The sequence below is a fragment of the Nesoenas mayeri genome (assembly GCF_963082525.1).
Source record: "Nesoenas mayeri genome assembly, chromosome: 5".
Classification (NCBI taxonomy): Eukaryota; Metazoa; Chordata; class Aves; order Columbiformes; family Columbidae; genus Nesoenas; species Nesoenas mayeri.
In genome coordinates, this window is record NC_137548.1 from 24,452,121 (window position 1) to 24,479,414 (window position 27,294).

General features: G+C 44.7%; 1 protein-coding gene and 1 long non-coding RNA gene across 2 annotated transcripts; one reads left to right on the forward strand and one right to left on the reverse strand.

Moving 5' to 3' along the window:
• Window positions 1-20,748: 20,748 nt before the first annotated feature.
• Window positions 20,749-22,235, reverse strand: LOC308041155. The gene is made up of 3 exons (XR_013922202.1): window positions 22,212-22,235; window positions 21,847-22,004; window positions 20,749-20,870 (listed from the first exon to the last, which is right to left on the reverse strand). It is a non-coding gene; the product is annotated as an uncharacterized lncRNA (long non-coding RNA).
• Window positions 22,236-22,552: 317 nt separating this feature from the next.
• On the forward strand, window positions 22,553-26,204 carry IRF2BPL (interferon regulatory factor 2 binding protein like). Its single transcript, XM_080345654.1, has one exon. The coding sequence runs from the start codon at window positions 23,171-23,173 to the stop codon at window positions 25,385-25,387; it is 2,217 nt and encodes a 738-aa protein (XP_080201780.1). The 5' UTR covers window positions 22,553-23,170; the 3' UTR covers window positions 25,388-26,204.
• Window positions 26,205-27,294: the final 1,090 nt, after the last annotated feature.

Genomic DNA, 27,294 nt, shown 5'->3' on the forward strand with positions numbered 1-27,294 from the left:
CCCATCAGTTTTTGTTTTCTGTAATTTACTAGCATTCATGTAGGGCTGTTGATCATTAAGTGTTTTATTGTCAATTAATTCAAAGACAGTTTAATAACTGAATTTTAAAAATAGATATAACTACAGCCCCTTTTTCTGTATAAAGCTAGTTGGAATCTCTGTTGCAGTATACAGTATTATTACCCATATTAGGTAGGATTTTTAAAATTCCAACTTTTGAACAAAATATGTAACTTGTGTTGTCTTAGAACAAAAGTTCTAATTTAATACAGTTAGCCAATATTGCCACTAAGCTATTTAGAAATAGAATTGATTTTCTGACTGTATCAACACTGGACTATTTCAATCTGAAATTGATGATCTGCCAGTTAGTGTGATAGTAGTTTGAAGAGGAAAATCTGGACATTTATTGATATTATTGAGAAGTACTGGGCTTTACCTGAGACCTTTCCTTATAGTTTACCTGACACAGGTAACAGCATAGTTTACCTGACTATGCTAAAACTAGAGATGTCCTGTTCTATTTTCTGTGTATCTCTATACCATGCACCCCTATTTCACACTGGTGTCCTCATCCCTTATTCATCTCTACAGAATACATGCTTTATTTATGCCAAGGTTTTCTACCAGAGGGGAAACTAAATAGATCTTTGGGCGGGAAAAACTTGCTTTGGTTTTTAGGCAAATGGTACAGATCTAACCTGTGCTAGACCTAATCACACTCCAGGTGCCCAGAGATACCCTGACAACCATTTTGGCCTTGCTAGTCCAGATGCTTCCCAGGAAACTTGGCATCTTGCTGGTGGACAGTGAGAAGCAGAAATTGATGAGTGAAGAGTCGGCAAAATGTACAGGTATTTAGGTCCCTTTTCATCATGTTAAGATCTTTCCACATGACCCCCTAACCTGCTGTATTCTTATTAGTGCCCACACCCCCAGTTGCTTTGTTTGCTGAGAATAAATAATTTATTTCTTTCTTTGGGCTTTTTTGAAAAATCATAGAATCATAGTATGCTAGGGATTGGAAGGGACCTCAAAAGATCATCTAGTCCAATCCCCCTGCCGGAGCAGGAACACCTGGATGAGGCTACACAGGAAGGCATCCAGGTGGGTTTTGAATGTCTCCAGCGAAGGAGACTCCACAACTCCCCTGGGCAGCCTGTTCCAGTGCTCTGTCACCCTTACTGAGAAGAAGTTTCTTCTCAAGTTTAAGTGGAACCTCTTATGTTCCAGTTTAAACCCATTACCCCTTGTCCTACCATTGTTTGTCACCAAGAAGAGCCTGGCTCCATCCTCGTGACACTCACCCTTTGTATATCTATAAACATTAATTTGGTCACCCCTCAGTCTCCTCTTCTCCAAACTAAAGAGACCCAGCTCCCTCAGCCTTTCCTCATAAGGAAGATGCTCCATTCTCTTTGTTGCCCTACGCTGGACTCTCTCCAGCAGTTCCCTGTCCTTCTTGAACTGAGGGGCCCAGAACTGGACACAATATTCCAGGTGTGGTCTCGCCAGTGCAGAATAGAGAGGAAGGAGAACCTCTCTCAACCTACTAACCACCCCCCTTCTAATACACCCCAGGATGCCATTGGCCCTCTTGGCCACAAGGGCACAGTGCTGGCTCACGGTCATCCTGCTGTCCACCAGGATCCCCAGGTCCCTTTCCCCTACACTGCTCTCTAATGGATCATTCCCCAACTTACACTGGAACCTGGGGTTGTTCCTGCCCAGATGCAAGACTCTACATTTGCCCTTGTTATATTTCATTAAATTTTCCCCGCCCAGCTCTCTACCCTGTCCAAGTCCAGCTGGATGGCAGCACAGCCTTCTGGCGTGTCAACCACTCCTCCCAGCTTGGTATCATCAGCAAACTTGCTGATAGTACACTCTATTCCCTCATCCAGGTCATTGATGAATATATTGAACAGTACTGGCCCCAGCACCGACCCTTGAGGCACTCCACTAGATACAGGCCTCCAACTGGACTCTGTCCCATTGACGACTCTCTGGCTTCTTTCCTTCAGCCAGTTTGCAGTCCACCTCACTACCCGATCAGCCAGGCCACACTTCCTCAGTTTAGCTATGAGAATGCTGTGGGAGACTGTGTCAAATGTTAGTTGTAAAATGGGTAGTGCACTACAATGACGTGCCCTTTTATATTTTTCTGAATTTTTAGCTGCTGACACTTTCTTCATGTCTTGTTCCCCTCACCTTCCTAGGCCTTCATATGCATGCTGAAGTGGGCATCCTGTGTAGAGGGAGAAACCCTGGTCCCGAATGCGCAGTGTGGAAAGAGGATGTGCAATGAGCACTGGGGACAGGCCTAAGGGAACAGTGTGCCCCGAGAGGGGCTCTATATTCACAGGAGAGAAGCTTTTCTGGCAGAGTAGGAGGGAGCTTGTACCAAATCCACATAACCCAATGACTGGAAAATCATACTAACTAGCCTTTGGCTTCCTTTTAGGGGCTTAAGCCCATGGACATTCCTGGGGAATGAGACATCAGTCATAAGGGGCTGAAGGGTCAGGTCATGAGGGAAGAGGGCAGAAAAAAGAGTGGCTGAGAGAGACAGGGAAGAGAAATGGCCACTGGTAATTGCTGTTTACCCACATGCTTGCCCCTTGTGAGCATGCTGTGGGTTCTGCTGCAGAATAAACTCTGATGGCTTCCACAGACTTGTCTCCTCCTCAATAAGTCAATCTCACTGCCTACACTGGTGTCAGCTTTTGAGAAGTTGCTATGAAGGGCTCTGTTTGCAGCATCCATTCTGGAAGGAAAGGCTATCATGGGTCCCAGTAAAAGCTTTGGAAGACATGGTAGCCTTGATGAGTTGATTGAAAGCTCATTCATTTATCCTTTGTCCATCAGGAGTTCGGTGCTTGATGAAATGCTCATGTTTGCCTTCCTGTCTGATAGGACAGCATGAGCAGGAGAGCACAAGACATGCAGCACTGATCAAAATGCAATCAGTGTCCTAATCCAGAAAATACAGGAAACGTATGTTCAGTAGGTACACTCTGTCATGATGTCCTTGTATTCTTCCTTGTACTCAGCAAGGCCCTGTAGGCCAGGAAGTGAAATCTCTTCCGAATAACTTTGTCAAAGGCCCCTGTACCAGGCACAAATAGCTAATTTCTTGGCCACGTTCTCTCTATTTGAGCATACTTTCTGGGAAACCGTCTTAAGATCTCAGGGCAACAGTGGTCCACACCATTTGGGGATGGTGGACTTGAGCATATCTGAGCTGGCCACCCGACCATAACTTTTTTATCACTGCAGGAATGGTTGCAGGAGTCAGGAATGTCCAGGTTTTGCAAGCCAGATTGCAGTGCTTATGGACATGAGGATTAAGCCCTTCGTGCTGCTGGACAGGCTTCAATTATTTGCACAGAATGACTCCTTATCCTGAAGTGGTTGGAGTCACTGTCCATCGTCCCTCTGTAGAATATGAAACAGTCCTCCCAGTGCATGCTCATCTCCCTCTTCCTCTATATGCTGAGGAAGAGATCCGTGTTTGGTAGACTCTGCTGCAGGAATAAGTCTAGATGATAAGTGGCAGAGGTGTTCTGTTCTAAACAGAATAGTCTCCCTTTGTCTAGGGTGAGAGAGAAGCCTGCAACCCCAAACTCTCTCCTGGTCATTGAGAAGCACTGTGTCCCATCCCATTGTGTCCAAGTTAGTTCTTCAAAGTCTGATCACATCCAAACCAACAGCAGCTGCAGAAGTTGCAGCAGAAGGCATCCATGTGTATGTGTCAAAGTTGCAAAGCAGAAGCTGATGGACAGTGTCTGGCTGAAGCTCTGTTTATATGGTCACAGGCTGTGTTTGAGGCCGGTGAATCAAACTGGAACACATGCTGCAGGGATTTGTGTTACTGGGAGGCAGAACCAGAGGGCAGCTCTTGTGCGGTTGTTCTTACTTGCTCACTGAGTGTATGCTCAGGGAGCATGGGCACAACCTGCCTCCTCAGTAGGTTCTCAGATTGGAATAGTACATGCAACCCGTGTCACATGACCCAGGTATAGAAAATGCACTCTGATGTACCTGCCAAAGGTGTAACTAGAATGTGTTTTCCCAACGTACTCACTTGCAATGGAAGCAGAGAAAAATAAATTATAAGTTAAAATAGCATCCGCATGTTGTATATTTCTGCTGCTTTTTTCAAGGTGGAACATAGTACAATAAAGACTCATAATTACAAGTGTTGAGAATATATTACTTCATATGTGTGTCTGTGTGTGTTAGCTTATGAGGAACAAACTGAGTTGTGTTCAACATCTAATTACTCAAATTCTTTAATGCCATAATAAGATGTAGGAGTAAGAATTTGTGTGAATCAGGCAAAAAGAACACATGCTAAGGTTTTAGGATGTAATCCTGGCTGGCAGAGTAGGTGACATTCCTATTTCTCCCGTGTCCCAAGCTAGAGATTTTCTGCTGGTAAAGGCAAGTCTTCTAAAGGAGGTCCACCTTTATTGTAGCCAAAACTGATCACCTTTAATGCATAAAACTGAAAGCCACATGCGTTTATATGGCAAAAAATACAAAAGCAAAAATTATAGCAAACCAAAATCCTAATATTAAAAGCACACATTTTATAAGCCTTAAATATTCTACATTAAGGTAGGAGAAGGAAGGAATTAATGTAGAATGTTAATGAAGCTATTAGAAAAATATAATTAATTCTTAATTTTCTAAGATATGCACAAAGATTCTGAATGTGTAATTTTAGGAAACTTTTTATCTTTAAATACATCTTTACTTAGGCCGAGATTCAGCAAAACATTTAAATACAGACATGAAATTATTTATATGCTAACTCCCCTTGATTTGATTGGTCATAGAGGAGGAAAGTGCTCACCAAAGCCACTGTTTATGGAAAGGACTTGGGAAACCATAACTTCCCGCATTGCATAAACTTCCTGAGTCAACAAACTAGAAACTGAGACAGGTTTGGCTCTTGTTCCTTCAGTATGCAAGGTCTGCTAATGCACAAGAATTGGCACTGAAAGACTGACTCAAATAGAGGCACAGATAAGGCCATTATAACTGCTTCTCCTATATATAAGTGCAGGAGCTGAAGGGATGATGGAGTAAACTTGGAAGTAGGACCTGCACTGCTAGAACTCCTGGCCGGCTGTGGCACAGATACAGCCTGCCACTGACTGCCTGTCATTATATGAGAAGCAAGTGTTGGTTTGGCTGAAAAAAGAGACATCCATATTCTGGAAAGTTCCCTTCCTACTGTTCTGTGAGCTCTGTGTAGCTTTGTGTTGTGGTTTAACCCCAGCTAGCAATATAACCACAACAGCCACTCACTCAACCCCTCCCCATCCCCCCAACTGGGGAGAGAATCAAAAGGGAAGGGAGAAACTTGGATTGAGATAACCACAGTTTAATAAAATTTTTAAAATGCTAATACACTACTAGTAATTACATATATAAAATAGAAATAGAATATAAAACAAAAGATATTCAATGCAATTCTTCACAAACTCCACCCACACTGAGCAGCCAGTCCCAGGAAGCAGCACCTGGTGCCAACAGCCGATCCCAGGAGAGAAAAGAGGAATAAGGCAGAAAGGCTCAGAGGCCTCTGCAAAACTGCAGGATGGCAAAAGGCCAAACTAAACATCCCAAACAGAACTTCCCTAGCTCTGACAAAGACAGCAAAGAAAAGAGAAGATCCCGACCAGAAGATCCTGACTCTCCTTAAATATGAAGCATGACACTAATGGGATGGAATACTCTTATTGATCAGTCTGGATTGTCAGTCAAGCTCTGCCCCATCCATGCCCCCTTCCTTGATGCCTCACACCTGTGGGCAGAGGGCTCAGAATGTCCTTGGCTCTCAGACCAGAGCAATTAAAAACATTAACTCTGTCCTGGGAATCTCTTGTTCTCGAACTAAGTCCAGATAACGACCGTGCTAGCTATGAGAAAGAAAGGTTTCTAACTGCATGAAGAAAAGTAACTTATTTGGGGTCAAACCAGCACAATTTGCCCACAGGAGCTGTACAAACTCAGAAATTCCTCCCTTTTTTTTTTTTTTGTTGTTTTGTTTTGGTTTTGTTGTTGTTGTTTTGTTTTGTTTTGTTTGTTTTGTTTAAATATATTAAGAATTAAAGTAGATTCAAAGGAGACCAACCTGCAAAACTGTCAAATACATGTAAACCAAACAACCTGGCAGACAACTGGCCATAGTTGTAGTTACGGTAGGTCCCATGGTATGCTGTTGGAAGTCAGAGTACTAATTCTTACTGTCTTGGCCAAAATCCAACATGCATTATTATTTTCTGCTTCCTTGAAGCTCTTCTCTGCACTTTCAATAACATATAGAAGTTTTCATGATCTCTTAGCCTGAGCTTGTGCAGTGTTGCTTGCATGATGCCCCAGGTGATAATAAACTGATAGTAAGCAACATGATTCAAATGTACATAACTGTGGGTAAGACTTACCCCTCTGAGCTCCTGCACAGGGCTTAAATACAACTGCTGTATTTCTGGTCTAGGAAAGCAGAAGGAGCTGTAGGAGGCTAAAGCTGAAACGGTGTTAGCGAGTTTCCATAGAGTGCACAAAAAAGAATACTGTGCAAGCAGAATTTTTTTCTGACTCAGCCTACGGAGCTGATCTAACTCACAAAAAAACATGCATTACAACATTTTAAAAAGTACAACAAAGCCCATTTCTGCCTTCTTGGGTGCTTCTGCTAGATTCAAAGGGCAAACTTGCTTCAGAATAACCCATTGTTTGCTTTGGAATCTCAAAGATTAAAGGTGTCTATAAGTGTCAGTAATTCTCATGGTTATTGTTAAATGTTTCCTTTTATTATCTGTATAACAGCAGTTAGAGATCAGAAAAAACAAGGTGAGTTCTCAAGTGCACCCTCACTGTTTCCTGTCTGTGAGCACAAGAACGTTCCGTGCGTGAGGAGACTCCAACTCACACATCCCAGGAGAGCAGCCTGACCACCAGACTGCAGGCTGTTTTGAAGGCAGGCGCTCTCCACCCTTCCTATTGAAACTGTGCCATGCTGCAGAAAATAATTTAAGTTCATTGGGCCAGAGAGAGAGGATAGGAGTCACAAAGAGCAGAGAAAGCGTAAGAGAAAGCATAACTACTGGTTAAGGCACCCATCTGGCAGAGAGAGCCTTAGATTCCCTTCCCAGCTTTCAGAACTGTTTCTTTGCTATTTCATATAAATAGTCACTGGGTAAAATACAGAAACAGATGTTTCAGATACCATACTCAGAGGTGCCTAATTTTTCCCATGCTCTACACAGGAAAGCTAGACCGGAACAAGAGGTTCTGAACTCCCCTCTAGGAACCCAGTACCTTTCCCTTTGGTGCTGCAGGGTTGAAGTTCCCTTATTGGACATGATGCTCAGGCGGACACCACAAAAACCTATTTCAAAGATGCACTTTCTCCATCACATTTCCCTTCCCAGTATATTTGGCACTGACTTTTTTTTTTTATTCCTTCTTACAAGTGTTCCATTATTCCTTTGGCTCTTCTAGACAGCTTTAAAATTAAAAGCTTCAAAAATTGGGTCAGACTTTATCTTCGACTAGGATACATTTTTGTTTTATATTTGACCTGCTAGAGAATGCAGCCATTTTCCCATTACAGAAGCTTGACTATGCCTATTTTCAGATAACAAGCTAGATTGGAGTTGTTTTTCTAATCAAAAAGGTTTGTGATATAATTTGGTGTTTTATGCATTTCTGCAAAAGACTGCCTAGATTGGAATAAATGCACACCTTCCAGATGAACTTTTGGATTATATTTGGAGAAAAACTGACTTTGGAAAATATTTGAGAAAAATAATGAGAATTTTCAATACAATTGGCTTTTTGATGAGTTCAGTTTCTGGCCTAAACTTCTACAGTTTTGCAGTGATTTCTTTAAACCTGACCAGTTCAGGATGCTGATAGGGAGTGCTAGGAAATAATATACATTAAATTCTTCGTGACCAGAGGTGGCTCACTGGTGTGAAGGACATCTGGAAATGGGCTATAGCAGCAACATGTGAGCTGAAGGACGGCAGTAAGGGGCGGAAGTGAAGAACTAGTTTTCAAATACAGTGTCTTATTTAAGAAATTAGGTTTTATTTGTGACAAATCAAGGAATGGATGAAATAAAAAGAGTATTTATAACTTGGATTGTGTGTCAATAGGGTTGGATTGTAGGCTTGCAGGTCAGCCTCTCTCACATCTCTAAATACCTTGATAGTCCTGTTTTTAACACAGAAAAAACAGTGTGCACTGGTGTTGTGAATTATGAAGGTGATGAGTTTTCTGGTTTCACCTGCTTTCTGGTGGACAACTCTCTGTGTGTGTGACAGGTTTATAGATAAGAAAGCTTCTAGGTTGGATTAGTAGATGGAAATGGACAACAAGGCCAAATGTTTCAACTTCCAGGGATTTATTGGGGAATTTCAATGCAAAATACAGACTTCTGGACCTGGTTTTCTCAGGGACCTTTGGAAAAGAGCATTCGGTGTCCTTCAGAATTATCATGCCCCAATACAGCTGCCTGAATGTGCACTGCCAGCCGAGAGCAGGGTTACTCTTTGCTGGCCCAGTGCTGTGAGGTGTCTTATCCCACTCTTTGCTTGAATGGTTCTAAATGGTGGTGACAGATGTTTCATCAAGTTGTAGAAACTGTAGCTGTGGCTGGTGTTTCAGGGAACATTTCTGAGGTGGTGAGAAGAGCTGTTATCACAGGAAGAATTTTCTATAGAAGAGGTTTCTGTAGTGCCAGAGCAGTCTGTCTTTTGGCCAGGCTATGGCATCTCATCTCATCTCTGGACTTGCCAAGACAGAGAGGAAAGAATTTTACTTCAGTGGTTCAGAAATTACACAGGTGCCAGTATGTCCTTTCCAGTCCCTGTTCTGGAAGCAGCTCCTCCATCTCTAGTTACATATGAGCATTGTAACATGCTTTATTACTTTGTCAAGCTGCAGCTTATTTCCCAGGTTCATTTGTATAATTTTCTTGGATGGAAACTGGTTCCAAATGTAAAAGTATTCTGGCTTTAGCTCCATTCAGCGTTCATCTTGAGAAGAAATTTTAGGCATGGGCAGTGGAGGAGGACAGGATTTGACCTTGTTTTGGTGACAATATCTAAGCAAAAGTACGACTAGGCGAAAGAACTCAGAACAGATATGATTCTGGAGGTCTTAAATCTTGTCAGAGAGAAGGAAGGAAGGAAGGAAGGAAGGAAGGAAGGAAGGAAGGAAGGAAGGAGCATTTCAAAGCCTCAATGATCACACATGGATGGTGAAACTTTAGAGATTTGGACATGCCTAGGGTCAGGAACAAATGGCACTCAGAATATTTTTATTTTCTACCATATACAAGAATGCAAGAGAACCAATATTTACAGCAGTACCAGGTGGACAGAGTTTTATGTTATTTCATCTCAAAATGTAGAAACAAATCATGATCTGAAGAAACACAGCCACACTGGAGGAGGAGACAGAAGCCGTTCAACTGCACAGTAGATTAAAATAATAAAACAGGCCAGAGACCAAAAACCTCCCTTTATCCTGCAAAACCACGAAGAGTTTAAGAATAAAACATAGTTATCTAACTTTGAATTTTAGAGAGATACTAAATTTGATACTTTCAGATTTGTGGGAAATGTTCTGGGAACTTTAAATAGGTCAGATGTCCAATTGATTAATTTAATTTCACATTCAAAGGGGTTCACATCCAACAGTGCAGTCACAACTTTAAGATTTTCTTTGGAAGTGTTGAACTTTACCAAGGCTTTCTGGACCCCAAGTTTGCCTTGGTCTTTTATCAAAGGGCTGACCAGAGTTTATGCTACTTAACCTGTGAACCATAATGATAACAAATGGGGAACGTAGTCAGGATTTATATAGCTTTATATTTAATATGAGGAATTTCTGGAAGGAGTCTGTAAGTAGGGACTGTTGCCCAGACCCCAAGCTTTGGCCAAGCAGTTCTTGGCAGGCTTCGAAGAGGGTGGTGAAAATGCAGCTTTAAGCCATCCTTGCATCATCCTGGGGTTGTCTCCCTGCCAGCATGGTCCCCAGTGTAAACTGAACACCAGCAGAGCTACTGTATTTTGCACTGGCTACCACTGGGCCCAAGAAATTTGTCTGGTAATTGGGGCTTAATGGGAAATAGTCTCAGTTTTAGCCATTTCTAAACTGTATGTCATCCACAAGGACTTGGGAAAAGAAGAGCCATTGCAGTTCCTGCAGCGGCTGCAAACCAGCCACAGCTTTGTCATATCTGCACTGGCTGATGCGCAAGTAGCTGACTGAGCTGCCTCGCAGACTTCATGGCATTGATAATGAGGCAAAAAAAAAACAGCTTTCGGTGTCTGAAGGATCTGAGCCACATGTCTGTATGTGCATATGCAGATGTGTGTGATGTCAGTGAATGTCCCTGCTCGCTGCAAAGGTCACTTTGAGATTTTTAATTTGCTTCAGAATAAAGCAATCTCAAGAATATAATGAAGGAAATGAGGTCTGAAATTTGTTTCCTAACATCCATGAATTGTAGCACTGAGCTAAGGAGAAAGCATTCAAATCCCTCTCTGCCCTCTTGGATAGGAATCTGTTTGTAGCTCTGCAATAATCAGCAGACATCAGTGTCTGCTACAACTGAATATTTTTGGTATCTAATTGGCACTTAGATACCACCGTGATAGGAGCTTTAGAAATAGCTAAAGCAGATAAATATTGCTGCTTCTTTTCCTGTATGTGTGTCTGTATCATCTCTGTGAAGCTGTGTACTAATGTGAAAAATTTCCTGTTGATTTTAATGGGATGCATCTCTCTGCAGAGAATATGCTTCATTCAAAGCTGCAGTAACGTAGAGAAGGGATCATTTTTTTTCTTTTTGTTATGAACATCTAGATCAAATTCTCGAAGTATTATTTGTGCAGAAACTGTGAATGCTTCCCAGCTTGCAAATGAAGTCAAACCCTTGTTAATGTTTACAGTAAAACAGCTGTTCTCAGCATTTCTCCCTGACCCTCAGCTTCTTTAGCTCAACCATTCCCAGCCTTACATCATAGCAGCTGCAATAATAAGAGGCTGAAGGAGGTCAGAAGCAGCAAGTCCTGCTAAACCACACCTTTGTTTAAAAGAGATTTTGGACTGTAAAATGTCTCAACTGCTACATTTTTCAGCCTGACTGCACTCCATGCATAGGTTAGGTCTTCAAAGACCGAGCTCACCAAAAGCACACGGGCAGTGCCAGCACAGGGGAAAAGCAGAACACAGCCTCTTTATACATTTTCCCGGGGAAACTTTCTATAGATCCAGACTGGGAAATGTTCCAAGGCTTCACACAACTAAAGATAACAGTAATAAAAAAATGGACTAGAGCACACTGACTTTTAAAAGAAATATCTGAGGCTATCACATTTGCATGGCAAAGCCTCGGTAATTTGTGCAGCAAGATTTGCTAATTTACACTAATAAAAGTAAGATCACTACAGATTACTGAATTCTAGCAATTAGCAGGTATGTAAACAAACAACATTCTGAGAAAAGAAAAAGGATCAGCATGTAGGTTGCTTTCAAGACTATAATTTCTTTGTAAATATTTATGATTGCTCAAATAATAAATGCTACTGGATATATTTTGTAAAAATAATTAGGTGTTAGCAGAATGTACAATAGAGCATTCCTCTGCTCAGTCTTTTCAGAAGAGAGAGGCCATCATTTTTTCTGCTACGTTTGAAGCATACGGTTTATTGAGCTTCTGCAGTGTCTACATTGTAGAAATCCATTAATAAATACCAGTTTAAAGTGAATTTAAGAACATTTTAATATTAGATGTCCTACATGTGATTTACTGAAACCTTTCTTCTGTTGAGTAGCAGTGGGAGATAAGTTTTTTAGCATGTAAGAGAAACTGCATTCGTTACTGATTTATTATGCTACATAGGAACTGGATAAAATCTATTATTTTAATTTTACTGAAAATGGAAATTTGAAAATCAAAGTAAGAAGAAAATAAGATTTGTACAGTTCAAAAGTTTCCGAACAGATCTATAAGTCCTTCATTATGTGTACAAGTGGTTATTTAGCAGCATTTTCACAGTTAAAATCAAGTCCGAACATTGCAGTTGCATGCCAAATGCTACCTGTGACACCTTTTAAATTCATGGTGACTAAGGAACAACAACCTTTTCTGGTCCTGTGGTTCACAGGCTGTTGTCACAGACTGTCAGATGATGTCAGAGAAGTCCTCGATTATGGCAATAGCTTGGGGCAGAAAGGCTGTCACAGCTGGAATGCTCACTGACTTTAGCAGATTCCACAGCGTGATGACATCAAAAGGACTTAAAAAGAAATTCCAAATGTGCTTTTTTAGGACAAGGAAGAGAAAGAAGAAGAAAGCAATAGAGGCCAGACACCAGAATTTGTAGATTCCATTGATACTAATACCTTTAATAGTTATGGGTACTTTTAATCTAGTGAGATTTCAAATTCCATTGATACAGATAGTTTTGGAAAGACGGTGCATACTGTTAATTATTTGGTCTAAATTGATCTATAGTTTCAGTTATGACTCTTAATGGTGGTGAGTTGTTTGCCTTGAAATAGTTCTTTGAAATCCCAATCATCTCAGGGTGTAATTGTAAGAGGCATTGACTAGCACAGTAAAATCTTATACATACATTTTCTTGAAGAGTATAGAGGCTAAATGTACAAGGACTAGACAATGGAAATTGTATAAGATGCAATATTAAAGCAAATTATTTAAAGTAACCGTAGGTATATATGATAGCTCTGTGCTTTTATCACAAAAATCATGTAGCGTCTAGGGAGGAACAACTGCCCCCCAAAAAGCAAGTTTATTTACCTTCATACATATATATATAATGTATGCACCTATAACATATATGTATATATTTTGTATAGAGAATCTAACACTGAGTGCTTTTTAAAAGTGCACACATCAATGACATAAAGCTTTTGTAACTACACACCTGAGCTAAATACTACTTAACAGTGTGTGTTTTTCCTTGGGTTTCACTGGTGCATTCAAAACATGATCAGTTTGTTTCTTCTGGCATAAATTGTCACCTGAACCCCTGAATAAAAATATTGCTTCTACTCTGTCATATTGACCGAATATATTCTAACTTGCTCACTCTAGGTACAAATGCGTCTGTCACGTTCGAAAAGGCAACAGTTAAATACGTGTTTCTGCTGTCAGAAATGCAGCAGTTAAACTCAAAATAATATCTATAGGATTAAGATGCAAGTACTGTACAAGAAATCTATATGCAGTTATCTTTCCACATTTCCTCTCTATCCCCTGTCATAAGACTATGAAAGAAAATATAAGAAGTGCTCTAACATGGATGCTTATCTCATTATCTCCATTTTCATGTAAGTGGAGAAAACAGTTTAACCTTAGCAGATTTGCAGCAAAATAATACGCATTCCTCTATGCTAGAGGAATGAAAAATGCAGGATTGAGCGCAGAATGGGGGGCAGAGGAGGAGAGACTGGAGGGGTTTTTTGAAAGAGTTTTTGGAATAATCAGAAAATCCAGTGAGACAAACACAATGTGTAGAGAGCAAGCCAGAATTATCAGATTACCATGACAACCGTAGGCAAGAACCGAGAGAGAATCAGGTAAAGAAATTACAGTAGAATTACAGTTAACTTCACATTTATTTATTTTAAAAAAAAATCCCAAGCAGTCAGGAAGAAATATTTCCTTTGGCCTAGTTCAGTATAGTACAAAGGCTTGTGAAATGGAGCCTTGTGTGCAACTTTGAAATGGCTTTGCAAATGTATACAAGTAGCTTTTATTTAGATTTGCATATGCGGATTGTTTTAACCAGCAGGATTTGATGTCAGATGCAAAACTCAGAATCACAGATTACTTCATTTGTTTGCAAAGAGAAACTAAATGAGAATTCAGAAGAGGTAAAGGGTGTGCGTGTTGTACACACATAGCATTTCTGTGTTAACTCTAAAACAATCTCCCTTGTACATTTTTCAAACGACCACTTTCTTCATTCAAACCTTTGCTTAACACATTCAGAACCAAAAAGCTTTTAAACAATTAATACAGTAAAAAATAAGTGAAACTAAAGTGGAGTTAAACTAAAATAAGAGTGGCAGTATTTATTTTAAAAAGCTACCAGTTAACCAGCAAGTGGTTAACAAGATTATCTGTCAAATTTGGGATGAAATTCTGTTTGTTCAGTTTTAATGTGCTATTTCATATATATTCATATATATTGGAAAGATGCCAGTATACAATTCTGAAAGGCTGAGATCCATGTTTAGAGAGGGAAGGGAGGATTTGTTCACATGGCGGGTGGTTGATTTTTTCCTCGGTTTTAAACAAAGCCCTCAAACTTCTAACACTCCAATATATAATAAAAATTCGCCCAATGCTTTATCTTTCCTGTTTTATGCCAGTACCTGAATGCTTATTGCATTTTATATGCGCCCTGTAAACACAGATACACGCCCATATTGTTCTTTTTAAATGCTGCCCTGAAGTTGGCTGCATGGTCAGGGAGAGGAGTGATGCACTCCATTGTTCCCCACTATGATGTCATGCTCAGACTTCGCCTTGGTTAAACAGAATTCAGTTTACTGAACTGCAGCAAAATGTCTCTAGGGAACCCAAATTTATTGCTGTAGCAGAGATGGAAAGAAATAACACATTAAAAAAATAGGAAAAAGGATATAAATTCTGGCTGAAATATTTGCGACCTGTATTTTTCTCTACACTTTTTTGTAAGTAGATGTGCATATTCATTTATATACACACTCGAACCGTGCATAGCTCAAGGGTGTGTTTATTTTGATCTTGGGAACCAGGATGAGCTGAGATTCATTCTCAGAACTTGCATCGTCACTAAGATCACTCTTAAACATGCAGTTTTATATTGCACTGATCATTCTTTCTACTCACATTAACCACACACAGAGTCCACATAATGGGTCTAATCCTGCTGGTTGTCCAGCAATGTTAATGAGAGCTAAAGGCATTTGGCATGTTACAGGATCCAGTGGTAAATTAATTCATTTCCACCAGCATGTGAAAACGGTATGTGGGGATAGTGAGGGGAAGAAAGGGGACGGCCTTTTAATTATGTTGGGAGGTCCTGAACTGGAAGAGAAATCTGAAGGGACTGAGTGAGGAGAAAGAGGTCTTTCCTTCTCCTTCCTCGCTCCCTCCCTCCCTCCTGGCCTCAAAAAAATCCCTAGGGCCAGTCCTTCCCAAATAGGGACAGTTGGCAGGTATGTGTTAATCTTGTTCCCAGCGCTTTGGAGGAGCCACGCACAGAGGCTCGCCCTGTCCTTTCAACCCAGCGCTTCCTGTCCTTCAAGAGTTAACCTTCGCTAGAACATTTATTTCACCATCTCAGGGAAAAAAAAAAAAAAAAAAAAAAAAGAAAGAAAGAAAAAAAAAAAGCCCTGCAGAGCTGAGAGGCTGCAGATCACAAGGCCATTCTGATAGCCTCCTGTCCCCATGGCAACAGCAACGGCATTTATCAGTTCCTTATGAGAGCAGGCACAGCAAATCTGCATTGCACATGGCAGCCTTCCAGCCTTTCAAATGAAAGAGCACTTTGAACTGCTGCCAAGTGTGGAAGGAGCAGAGCTGTCAGGACTGCTTAATGCTGGCAGTTTGTACTTGGGAGCCTTTCAGTTCCCAGAATCCTTCAGCTGTGGCAGCCTGCCAGGTACTTAGCGGAAGCTAAAAACTAACCCCCAGACCATTCACTGCAGTGCACTCAAAATTTTCCACATGTACTATGTCACAAGTGCAGACTGTACAATGAAAGCAAATGCCTTCTGCTTGGGATTCTAATTTTGTTAATAATCTAGGAAAAAGCTATTGGAGATTAGCTGGCTGACAGCAGTACATTATAGCCACTGTTTATAACTCGGGGTGTGTATGTCAAATGTGTATTTCATCCTTCAGAAACATAATCGACTCCAACAACATGGGCTGCACAGCCCCAAATCTGCAAGCAGTACCTGAGCGTGGGGAGATTGTGGTAGCTGAAGGGAGTGTGGCTATTTACAGTAGAGTATTTTTTTAGCAATCAGCATCAAATGCGTAGCAGTGAGACGTGGAATTGAAAAAGAAAACAGTATTGCTGGCTGGTAAATATTTTCTGCCCTTACCCTCCACATTTTGCTGACATTGTGAGAATCTCGGAAACTGGCTGATGAATGTAGCAGCAATACATGGCTCTTGGTGGGTTTCCTTTCAATTGAGAGTTTTCATGTGAACTTTTTATTGTTTTGCATTACCCAAAGCACAAGAGCTTCTATTGGCAGAGGAAATAAATTGGCACAGTTCTGCCTTTTTTTTTTTTTTTAATCTGCACTGAGATCAAGGGCAAGGGCTTCATTTTCCAGCACTAGTCATAAGCCTTTAGCACAAATAGAATGAAAATTGTCTGTCGCTCAGGCAGTTGGACAGGGTTCAGGAAAACTATGTCTGGCATTAATTCCAAAGGGAAGGTTTGGTTCAATCCAGCATCATTAATTTCAGTAAACTGTTTTCACTAGTCTATATCCCACAGTTCAAGAGCTGTTTATTATTTTTTACTAAATAATGTATTTTGGAGTACAGAGTAATGAAAAATACCTTATATGACTTACATACGTATGTATACTCTCATGTGTATGTATACATATAAATAGATACAATATGTATGGGCGCACTCACATTTTTCTACTTTTATGTTTTTTCTTAATAATTGCTTGTTTCTTACCTTGCCTTCCCATTACAAAGCACATTTATAATGCCAAATATAAAATAGTAAAAATAGCCCAGAAGGTGAAAGAGGGAGATATGAAAGAAACCCTGGAGCAAAGACAATCTCCACAAATTTGTGAGTTTCACCACAAAACAAGGAAATGTAGTGCCTTTTTTTCATCTTGCAGCTATCTTTGGCTGCTACTTGAAGACTTGACTTAATTCACCCAGGCAGTAGTGTCTAAAAGTAATACACCAAGACAGTTAATTTTGGCACTTAGTCTCCCTTAGGAATTTTACCAACAGCCTTTGGAAAGAAAGTAAATGATCTTTTTTTTCCTCTCGGTTTCCCCTCATAGCTCATCTTGATATGTGCTAATAAAAGAAACTGCCTCCCTCCACCTCTGTTCTCACCCTTATCCTGTGGCCGTATCATCCTTCTTTCAATAACAATGTTAATCAGCATTTATAACATGGTCTTGGAGAAAAAGTGGTTTAGGTCTTTTCAGATCGCCTAATTACAGAGGAAAAGGAGGTTATGCCACATAAAATAAGACTGCAGTCTTCTCTTTTCTTCTTTTCCCTTTTCCTTTTCCTTTTCCTTTCCTTTCTTCTCCTTTCTCTCTCTCTCTTTCTACTTCCCCCCCCCCCGCTTCTCACCTCCCCCATTTTTTGGAAAACACAGTAAAGTTTTGTTCAGTCCTCAAGTGTTATTAATCACTGGTGGAGGCCAAAAGCAGGGATATTTTTTTTGGCAGCACGTTTTGATAAACAATCTGTGTATGGAGTGAAGAGAGGAGGGGAGCCTGCCTTGCTGGTAACTAAGCTAATGTTTGGCAGATTCTTAACTGTCACGAAAGTGCAAGTGGCTCTCAGTGGGAATAGTCTTAAAAAACGTACTGATACAGTTGATTCATTATTGTTGATTGTTTACTACGTCCACAGGATGTAAGATGAAAACAGTCCAGAGATAAAGTAAAAATAACAACAGCAGAGGACCCAGCCTCTGCATACCCCAGCCTAAACCAGGCTACCCAGTCGCTAGTACCTTGCAGAGTGAGCAGAATTAATTATAGGTGTCTTATTTTGCACTGTAAGATTTGGCAAAGGTTAACGTGCAGAAATCTGGGCTCTCAGGCAGGTTTCAAAACCATAAAGACAGCTGTAGGAAAATCGATTTGGGGCGGGTCTCAAAGAGGAGCCCTAACTGCTTTCCAGGGCAGAAAGGAGAGGGTGGTGGGGTAGGGAGGCTGCAGAGCTGCCTGGGCTCCACACATGGGGCAGCAGAGGCCCGGTTCTGCCCTGGGCTCCACACTCCAGCAGCAATGTGGAAGTGGGACCAGTAAAACTGGAGGATACAACAGGCGCCATCCGTTAAGAAATGTGTCTGCACTGCAGAGCAAGGAGAGAAAGAAAAAGGAAGGAGGGAAGAGTTCCTAGGTGGGAGAGCAATACACTCTGTATGTCAGCAGAGCTCACTACCTGAAGAATGGTAGGAAAAAACAGAATTATAATGAAATGAGAAGTGAAACGATAAACAGAAACATGTAATTACACTCCTATTCTTTGTAACTAGGTGTTTTGACACTTCCTGGCAGCTCCTAGTAGAAGACAATGTTGTTTAACTTTTAATTTGACAAAATTCTGCAACTCCTGAAGTGTTTTTGTTTCAATTTGCTGAATACACTTCCTTTACCACTGAGTGCTCTCTTCACTGCTAATCTCTGTATTGTTTTGAAGCCAGTAATTTGATTGTGATGGATTTTATTTTATTTGCTATACTGAAGTAAATCCATGTGAATCATGCTCTCAGGAGTGGGCTTCCCTTCTGTTCTTGCATTTTTTCCAGCTGTAGCTGCTCTTCTGACTACTGAGGAAATAGCCATTTCTGTAGGTGAGCACCCACAGAAGAACCACCTGCTTATGACTGCTGCACTGCTCAGTGCCAAAATGTTGAAATGTTGTAAAGCAAGCAGGAAAGAGTTAAATGTATTCCCAGGCTGTAAACATTTAGAGCCAGACCAGACTGTTCATTCCCAGGCTGCTGAGATCACGGGCTCCTAGTTATTACTGCTTGCAAACTTTGAGGTTGTCCTATATTCCACATAATTAACACTGTACTGTTGATCAATAATCAATAATCAACAGAACTCCTCTCGCATCTAAATCAACAGTAATTCCTGTATTTTGGGAGCTCCTGCACAGGAATGGCAGGGAAGAGAGCCTGGCAGACTTGGGCTGTAGCTCAACACCTGGGGTTTGTCGCTTCTTTCTTCATGGTGCATTGCACTCTCTGCTTCCCATACCTGCTGGTGGCACTAAGAAGAGTGCTGGCCGCTCCCACACGCCGTGTTTTTTATGATCGCTTCAATTCCTTAATTTAAATCAAAGCTTCACCTGCTGTTTAAATGTCACACAGATGTGTATGTGCATGTGTATGCATCTGTACTTCCAAATAAAGAGAGTAACAGGAATAAAGGGAAAGGGATTATTGGATGGCAGTATTTATCCTAGCACTGAAAGGAAGGAGTTAGTAGATTACAGTTCTGATAGTGAAAATTATATTCCTTGTCCCTTGGGACTATTGGCAGGTCGTAAATTTAGGGCAATCTCCGCAGAATACCTAACGTTGCATCCAAAGTGCTGACTCGTGTTCCTGCACAAAAAGCAGTAGCTGGGTAGCAATTGTTTGCAGCCACAGCTTCATCCCTCCTTGTGCTCCACTCTCTCTTATTAAACAAGCTACTGTCTGGGGTAGGGGGTCTTACGCTATTTTTATTTTCTCGCTTCTTTCTTTCAGCTAGTCAGATCAGACACCTGAACGGCTTCATTGGTCGGGTTTCCTCTTTTCCTCCTCCAAATGTAATTTTAATTCCCGGATTATTTCAGAGCTAAATAAACAGCAGACATGTTTAGTATAAATCCAGCAAGATTGATCTGGATTGCTCCTGCCCCACCATTGGCATGGCAAAGGAGAGGAAAGGCGGAAGGTGAGCAGGTGAGCACGCTGGTACCCTCGCAGGGACAGCGCTGCCGGAGATTGGAGCTTTGTTACATTGCCACCGTTCAATCTATTTTCCCCTACCAGATTAGATTGATACCGACAACTCGTTCCCTGTGAAGGTGCCACAGCGTGGCATTTATTTGCATTTACATTGCAGTTCTCTTCATCAATCAGCTTTGCAGAGATCATTGCTGCTGCTGGCCATATTGTTGCTATGCTGACACTTCATCCTTAAGTGCTGCTTGCGTAATGGTACAGTACGTGCCCATGACCAAAGTTTAAATCAAAGTTTAATCATTACGGAAAAACAAACATATTTCCGCAACTGTGTATCCTGCAAGTAAAAGTAAAGGCAGTTTGGTCAGGTCACAGATGTTAATCTCTACTCTTTTTCTATTCACAAACTATTATATAAAGGGAGTTGACAGCACCTCTAAATGGTTTTCTGAGGCTAGATTATATCTAAGGTGATTATTATTTACACCCACTATAAAGACTGCTCTTGTGAGCCAAGAAGTCTGTTCCTGTGAGGTGAGTATTACCAAAAAAGGGCTTTATTGCAGGAGGATTCAGTGGAGCGAGGAGCCAGGGTGAGGGGCGGTTCAAGCACACAGAGTGCCTTGTCATATGTTGGGTTTGTGTAACCCGGGGCCTGAAATACAGTCGGATATGCTGCAGTTCTGCATTCCCAGACACTCGGGATGAAGGGGAAAGCCTCAGTTCTCTCAACCTGAATTTTTTAAGCATGGGCTGACCTTTTCCCACAGTCCAGTTCTGCTTCTCATATGAAGATCAACACAGGATAGCAAAGGGGAGGAAGGAGTCGATCTTCCAGTATGAATCAGAGAGAACACATGCTTGTTTAGTCAAGTAAAGTCATATTAATGTAGAAATCCTCAGCCATCACTAAATCACTGTGGCTGGAAGCAAAGTCGTTTACTTTGACCAGCTTTCATCTGCCTTGCTGGAAGCTTGCTTCTGTGAAGCCTCTATAATGTCCACAGTTTAGGTGTGAAATCTCTAAGTGTGAAATCCACTCTCTTTTAGCGCATCTTCTTCAGCCAATTTGCATATAGGAGACTCACATAATTCAAAGACTCTTCTATCTCTTTCTGCAAACTACCCCTGAAAAAGAGTCACTTTGTCAGAATGGATTTTCTTATTGCATTTTATCTGCTCCTACCATTTCTGTAACTTCAGCGTATGCATTTCATTAAGCCTTCCTTGTAAAATAATTCCATTCACATACATATCGTTTGCCAGCTTTATAGATTATAACCAGACACATATAAAACGTTTTAGACAACTAAAAATGGAAATGAGACACACTGGCGATATGAAACGAATTATTTAAAGCAACAGCTTTTTGTCGTGTGCGTTTTGAAACGTTATTAAGCAAACACAAGGTATCTTTCGTGCTCGGTGCTGCATCGCTGCTGGGCGTGCGTGTGTGCGTACGCATGTAAGGCAGCCGTGGCACCACGCCATAGAAACCCCAAGTCCCTTTAAAGCACAGAGGGAAACCTGTAACGGACGGGGTTTTCGGCGTTTCTAGCAACAAAGGAATCAGGAAGAGGTACTGAAAGAAAAATCCGTCCAACACAGCCCAGCTGGGCGAGGCTCCGCACTTAGCGAGCGTGCCAGCGTTCCCCTCGCTGCGCGCCGCCTCTGCGGGCAGAGCTGCCCGGCGGGAGCGCGGGTGCGCCAGGTCTCTTCCGAACCGCGTCCCCGCAGTGAGACTTTATTCTTTGGATGTGGACAGCGATGTCAGTGTTTGCAAAAACAGGCACCGACTGCAGCCAAAGGCTAGCTGTGCAGAGCCCCGCCGGCGGGGCGAGGAGCGGGCAACTTTGGGGATCGTGGTCAGTAGAAGGCAGAGTTCGGGTTTTTTTTTTTTTGTTTCCCTCCCAGTGAAATGAGTTCTCTTCCTATTTGCATGAGCCGGAGTTGTTTTGAGTAATTTGCCTGTTAGCAGTGTTATGCAAATGTTAGCAAGCTATTTAAAGGGGGAAATAGAAAAAAAAAGCTGTGTGTTCTCACAGGGCCGGGGAAATCCTATGTCCCTTTGCATTAGAGAGATGAGATCACAGCGATTACTCACCTGCCCGGCCTCTCCTACACCCTTGAGCAACGCACAGCACAATCATTCCCAGCCCAACCTTAAACACTTGGCAAACATGGCCGATTTAAACAAAAGTGGAAGAGATTCTAGTGTAGTCACAGGCTTGCAGAAACTGTGTCATTCTGTCACCGGGACCACTGAAAGAGAAACACGAAATCGGATATTAAGGCGGGATCCCCCCTATTTGCCTCAGCAGCCGCAACGCTCGGGAATCCCACCGACAGCCTCGGTGGCAAGACGCCGCGCAGTCGTCACGGAGGCAAAGTGAGGCGATCCGCGGGTTTACAAAATCCTGAAAACGAGACATTTGAACTTAGCAAGCCCAGCCAGGAAAAAAACCACACCACGAGCTGCCCCCGTCATTGTGCATGCGCTGCCTGGCTGCGGAGGACCGGCGGCGCGGGCCGGGGAGGAGGGCGAGGGCGCGATCTGGCGTTCGAGTTTCCAAACATAGCCGGCAGCGCGAGCTGCCCGCCGCCCCGCCGTGCCCCGCCGCGCTCCAGCTGCCGGCCGCGCAGGGGAGGGCGCGGGCAGAACGCCGGGCATGCGCGCCCCGCGCAACAAGTCGGCTCCGCGCCGGCGGCCGGGGGGAGGGGAGCGAGGGCGGCGCTCGACGATGACGCGGGGCCACGCCCGAGTGCAGCCGAGCCGAGAGCGGGGCGCGGAGGCGGGGCGGCGCGGGGGGAGCGCGGCGCGGCGCGTCGGAGGGGGCGCGCAGCCACACGCGGCGGCGCGCAGCACCCCGCGCTTGGACTGCGAGCAGCGGCGAGGATGTGAGTGAGAAGCAGGCGGCGCCGCTCGCCACGCTGCTGCCGCCGCTACCCCCGGGCTGCTTTCGCTCCGTCGGCGCTCGGGGAAGCCGCTGTCGGGACCGGACAGCTCCGTGCGGATCCCCCTGTTTGGCTCGCGGCGCTAGATCAGCACGTAGCGAAGAGCGAGCTCGCGAGGCGGCCGCCGCGGGTGGAAGGTGACCCCCCCATCTTCCTTCGTGCACCTCCGCCTCCTCCCGGAGGAGGAGCAGCAGCAGCGGAGAGCTAGAGAGCGCAGGGAAACAGAAGAGGCTAGAAGGCGACCCCCACCCAGCCCCCCGGAGTAGCAGTAGAAGCGGTTCCCACTCCACTGGGGCAGCAGCGGCAGGACTTGGAAGAAGTCCTCTCCGACAGCAGGAGCGAACTGAAAGCAGCCGATCCCCCTACTGAAAGGGGCAACAGGATCAGGTACGGAGAGTTCCCCCTGCAGCCCGGGGGGGGAAGATTGAGCCAGCCCCTACCCCGGCGGCAGCAGCTCCCTGGCCAGCAGCACCATGTCCGCCGCGCAGGTGTCGTCGTCCCGGAGACAGTCATGCTACCTGTGCGACCTGCCCCGCATGCCTTGGGCCATGATCTGGGACTTCACGGAACCCGTATGCCGGGGCTGCGTCAACTACGAGGGCGCCGACCGCATCGAGTTCGTGATCGAGACGGCCCGGCAGCTGAAGCGGGCGCACGGCTGTTTCCAGGACGGCCGCTCCCCGGGCCCCCCGCCGCCGGTGGGCGTCAAGGCAGTGCCGCTCTCCGCCAAAGAAGCGGCAGCGGCCCAGCAGCAGCTCAACCATGTGGACGCCTCCTCTAAGGCAGCCTCGGCGGGGCTGACCCAGTCCAGCCTGGACCGCTACGGGCTCAGCGCCGCCGCGGCGGAGCAGCGCAGCCGCTTCGAGTACCCGCCGCCGCCGGGCAGCCTGGGCAGCAGCCACGGCGCCCGCCTGCCCAACGGGCTGGGGGGACCCAACGGCTTCCCCAAGCCGCCTGAGGACGGGCCGCCGGAGCTGAACCGGCAGAGCCCCAACTCCTCCTCCTCCTCTTCCTCCTCCCGCCGCGGGGCGCACGGGGGACTGGTGTCCGGCCTGCCCCCGGGGGCCGCTGGCGCCCAAATGAACGTGCCCCCCAACTTGCTGCCGCAGACCTTGCTCAACGGGCCCGCCGCCTCCGGCGTGGCGCTGCCGCCGCCGCACGGGGGCCTGAGCGGCCGCGGTGGTGGGGGTCCCCCGGCTCCCTCCGCCTCCTCCCAAGGGGCCACCTGCGGCAGCGGTGGTGGCGCCGGGGGAGGGGGCGGATCGTCCTCCGAGGCCTGCGGCAAGCGCCCGGGTTCGGTGTCCAGCAGCGACCAAGAGCGGGAGCTGAAGGAGAAGCAGCGCAACGCGGAGGCGCTGGCCGAGCTCAGCGAGAGCTTGCGGAACCGGGCCGAGGAGTGGGCCAGCAAGCCCAAGATCGTGCGAGACACGCTGCTCACTTTGGCCGGCTGCACCCCCTACGAGGTGCGCTTCAAGAAGGATCACGCCCTGCTTGGCCGCGTCTTCGCCTTCGATGCTGTCTCCAAGCCGGGCATGGACTATGAGCTGAAGCTCTTCATCGAGTACCCCAGCGGCTCCGGCACGGTCTTCTCCAGCGCCTCCGGCGTGGCCAAGCAGATGTACCAGGACTGCATGAAGGACTTCGGCCGCGGCCTCTCCTCGGGCTTTAAGTACCTGGAGTACGAGAAGAAGCATGGCTCCGGCGACTGGCGTCTCCTGGGGGACCTGCTGCCAGAGTCCGTGCGCTTCTTCAAGGAGTTGGTGGGCGCCGATATGCTCCCGCAGCCCTATCTGGACGCCAGCTGCCCAATGCTGCCCACGGCGCTGGTGAGTCTCCCGCGGCCGGGGGCCGGGGCTGGCGGGGCGCAGGGCACGGCCGCCGCCTCTAGGGGACCCGGCGGCGGCGGCGGTGGCGGCGGCGGGGCGATGCGCAAGAGGAAAGCCTCTCCCGAGCCCTCGGACTCGGCCGAGGGGGCTCTGAAGCTCAGCGACGAGCAGCAACGGCAGCAGTGGATGGCCACCCAGAGCGAAGCGCTCAAGCTCACCATGTCGGCCGGGGGCTTCGGGGCGGTACACGGCGGAGGCCCCCCGCCGCCGCCGCCGCCGCCCCTCGGGCCTCACTCCAACCGGACCACGCCGCCCGAGTCCGCCCCCCAGAACGGACAGTCCCCCATGGCTGCGCTCATGTCGGTGGCCGACACACTGGGCAATGCCCACTCGCCCAAGGACGGCAGCTCGGTGCACTCCACCACGTCCACCCGCAGGAACAGCAGCAGCCCCGTGTCGCCGGCCTCGGTGCCGGGCCAGCGCCGCCTGGCCTCCCGCAACGGGGACATGAACCTGCAAGTGGCCCCTCCTCCCCCCAGCGCCCACCCCGCCATGGACCAAGTGCACCCCCAAAACATTCCGGACTCCCCCATGGCCAACAGCGGGCCCCTGTGCTGCACCATTTGCCACGAACGCTTGGAGGACACCCACTTTGTTCAGTGCCCCTCTGTGCCCAGCCACAAGTTCTGCTTCCCTTGTTCCAGAGAGAGCATCAAGGCCCAAGGGGCGACTGGTGAAGTCTACTGCCCCAGCGGAGAGAAATGCCCCCTAGTCGGTTCCAATGTGCCTTGGGCATTTATGCAGGGTGAGATCGCCACCATTTTAGCTGGGGACGTTAAAGTGAAAAAGGAGAGAGACCCTTGAGTAGAAAATCCAATCCCTTCAGACTCCTGAAGATGTAGAATTGTGAATATAACAAACTGCAAAAGTTAGTCTTATGTATAGACATTATTTTCGTCGTATGTTTCTATATTTTGAAACAAAGGTATGTACTCTTCTTCATTTGAAGGATAGAGCTGGTTTTTGTTAAACAGAATATAATATTGTTTGGTTACTACATAATACCTGTTCTCATTTCTTTGGCAGTGTGTTGGCTAGGTACAAAGTTAATAGCCCTTAGCGATTACCTGCTGCTGGTGTGTATTTTTGTAAATGTATGCACTTCTCTGAAAGAAGAAGAAAAACACAAAAAAGAAAAAAAAAATTGCCAAGGCCAGTGTTGATGCCTAAAAAAATTGCTACAAAAATGGTGACAGCTTCTGTTTTACAAGCCCTGAGTGTTAGTCTTTCACTTTATTTTTTTTGTTTTTGTTTTTTTGTTTGCAAAATGGTGGGGTGGCTCTGGGGGGAGGGTGTTTTTTGTTGCAAGTTTGTAAGGAAAATGTTTCCGTTTGTTTCTATTGATCTGAACGTTTTTAATCTTCATGTGTTTTTTGTTTTTGCTTTTATTGATGCACGGATGCTTTTGAACAGTAGAGCAAAATGCTGTACATGAAAAACATGCTCTGTTTGTCCTTTATACATTTCTGTAGTTAACAGAACACTGTAATGTGCCTTGGAGCTTAGTAAATTGTAATAAATTCAATTGATATTAATACTTCTGGAGTAGCAAGTTTTATTTTTCTCAGAGCTTAGGCAGCATGCGCAAGCCATGTTGTCTTTTTGAAATTCTCCATTATAGCAAGAGCCTGCAGTTTGTTGTGATAATTGTGGCACTTGTACGCACGTTTTCACATATATTCAGTAAGATGATGATGCTGATGGCGTTATCAAATTTAATCTAAATCTTGTCACTGTGCCTATTTACATTCACCTTTAATGTTGCAGTAACAGTTGCTGACTAAGCATTTTCTATTTACTGTTTCTGCATCTCATTTCCTCCTCCCTTCTCCCCCTGCCAGCTCTCCAGCTGCAAACAGTGTTTGCAATACAGGATGGATCCATCGTCTGTGCAATTTAATAAGGCTTGAGATGTGAAACGAAGCCCTCTTTCACAAAAAACAAACAAAAAAACCCCACCACAAACCAAAAACAGCATCATGTGGTTAATAATTTTAGTTGATTTTAAGAGCGGTTGTCGAAGCTTGACATCAGCCGTAGACTCTTGGTAAAGCAGGACGGTAGTTGAGCACAGCACAAAAAAGGATAGCGGGAAATCACACCTTCTGCAGTTGCCATTGCAGCTGGTGGGCAGCTACCCCATTCAGGCAATGACTTTTCATAACCGAATTGCTGAACAGGAGTTGTGTTTTCAGGTGAGGAACCTTCCTTAAGACACTGAAGTGAAATGCTTTCCTTTTGGCAATGTTCATATGTGATTCTTTGTATAATTAACTACTTTATGTGATACTGGCATTTTTTGGAGGTTGGGGAGCAGTGCAATCCCTCTTAGTTGATCAACAGGCAAAGTAAATACACAGGCCTCACACTAGTTATAAAATGCAAACAAACCTAATGTGAACTTTGTCCTTTCCAGTGAGGCAAATGAAGGAAAGATAGAAAACCTGAAACAAAAGCAGCACTGCAGAAATCCTTTGCAGTTTGACCAGCAGAACACAGAGCTGTTCCAAATGCAACAGTGCCACAGGTTATGAGCTTTGAGTTTTATTCCATTTTAAGGATCTCCACCCCCAAGACTCCCATAATTGTATAAAGAGGTACTTTTTAAAAAGTCTGGATGGCATTTGGTATCTGCATGCTCTTCAGACATTTTTCATTTGTATTCCTTGTGGAAAGGATGGTAGGAGCCTCGAGACTATGTTTATCGTGCC

Bases quoted from the DNA above. Each gene is read 5' to 3' on its own strand.
- IRF2BPL (XM_080345654.1), top strand. From the start codon at position 23,171: ATGTCCGCCGCGCAGGTGTCGTCGTCCCGGAGACAGTCATGCTACCTG.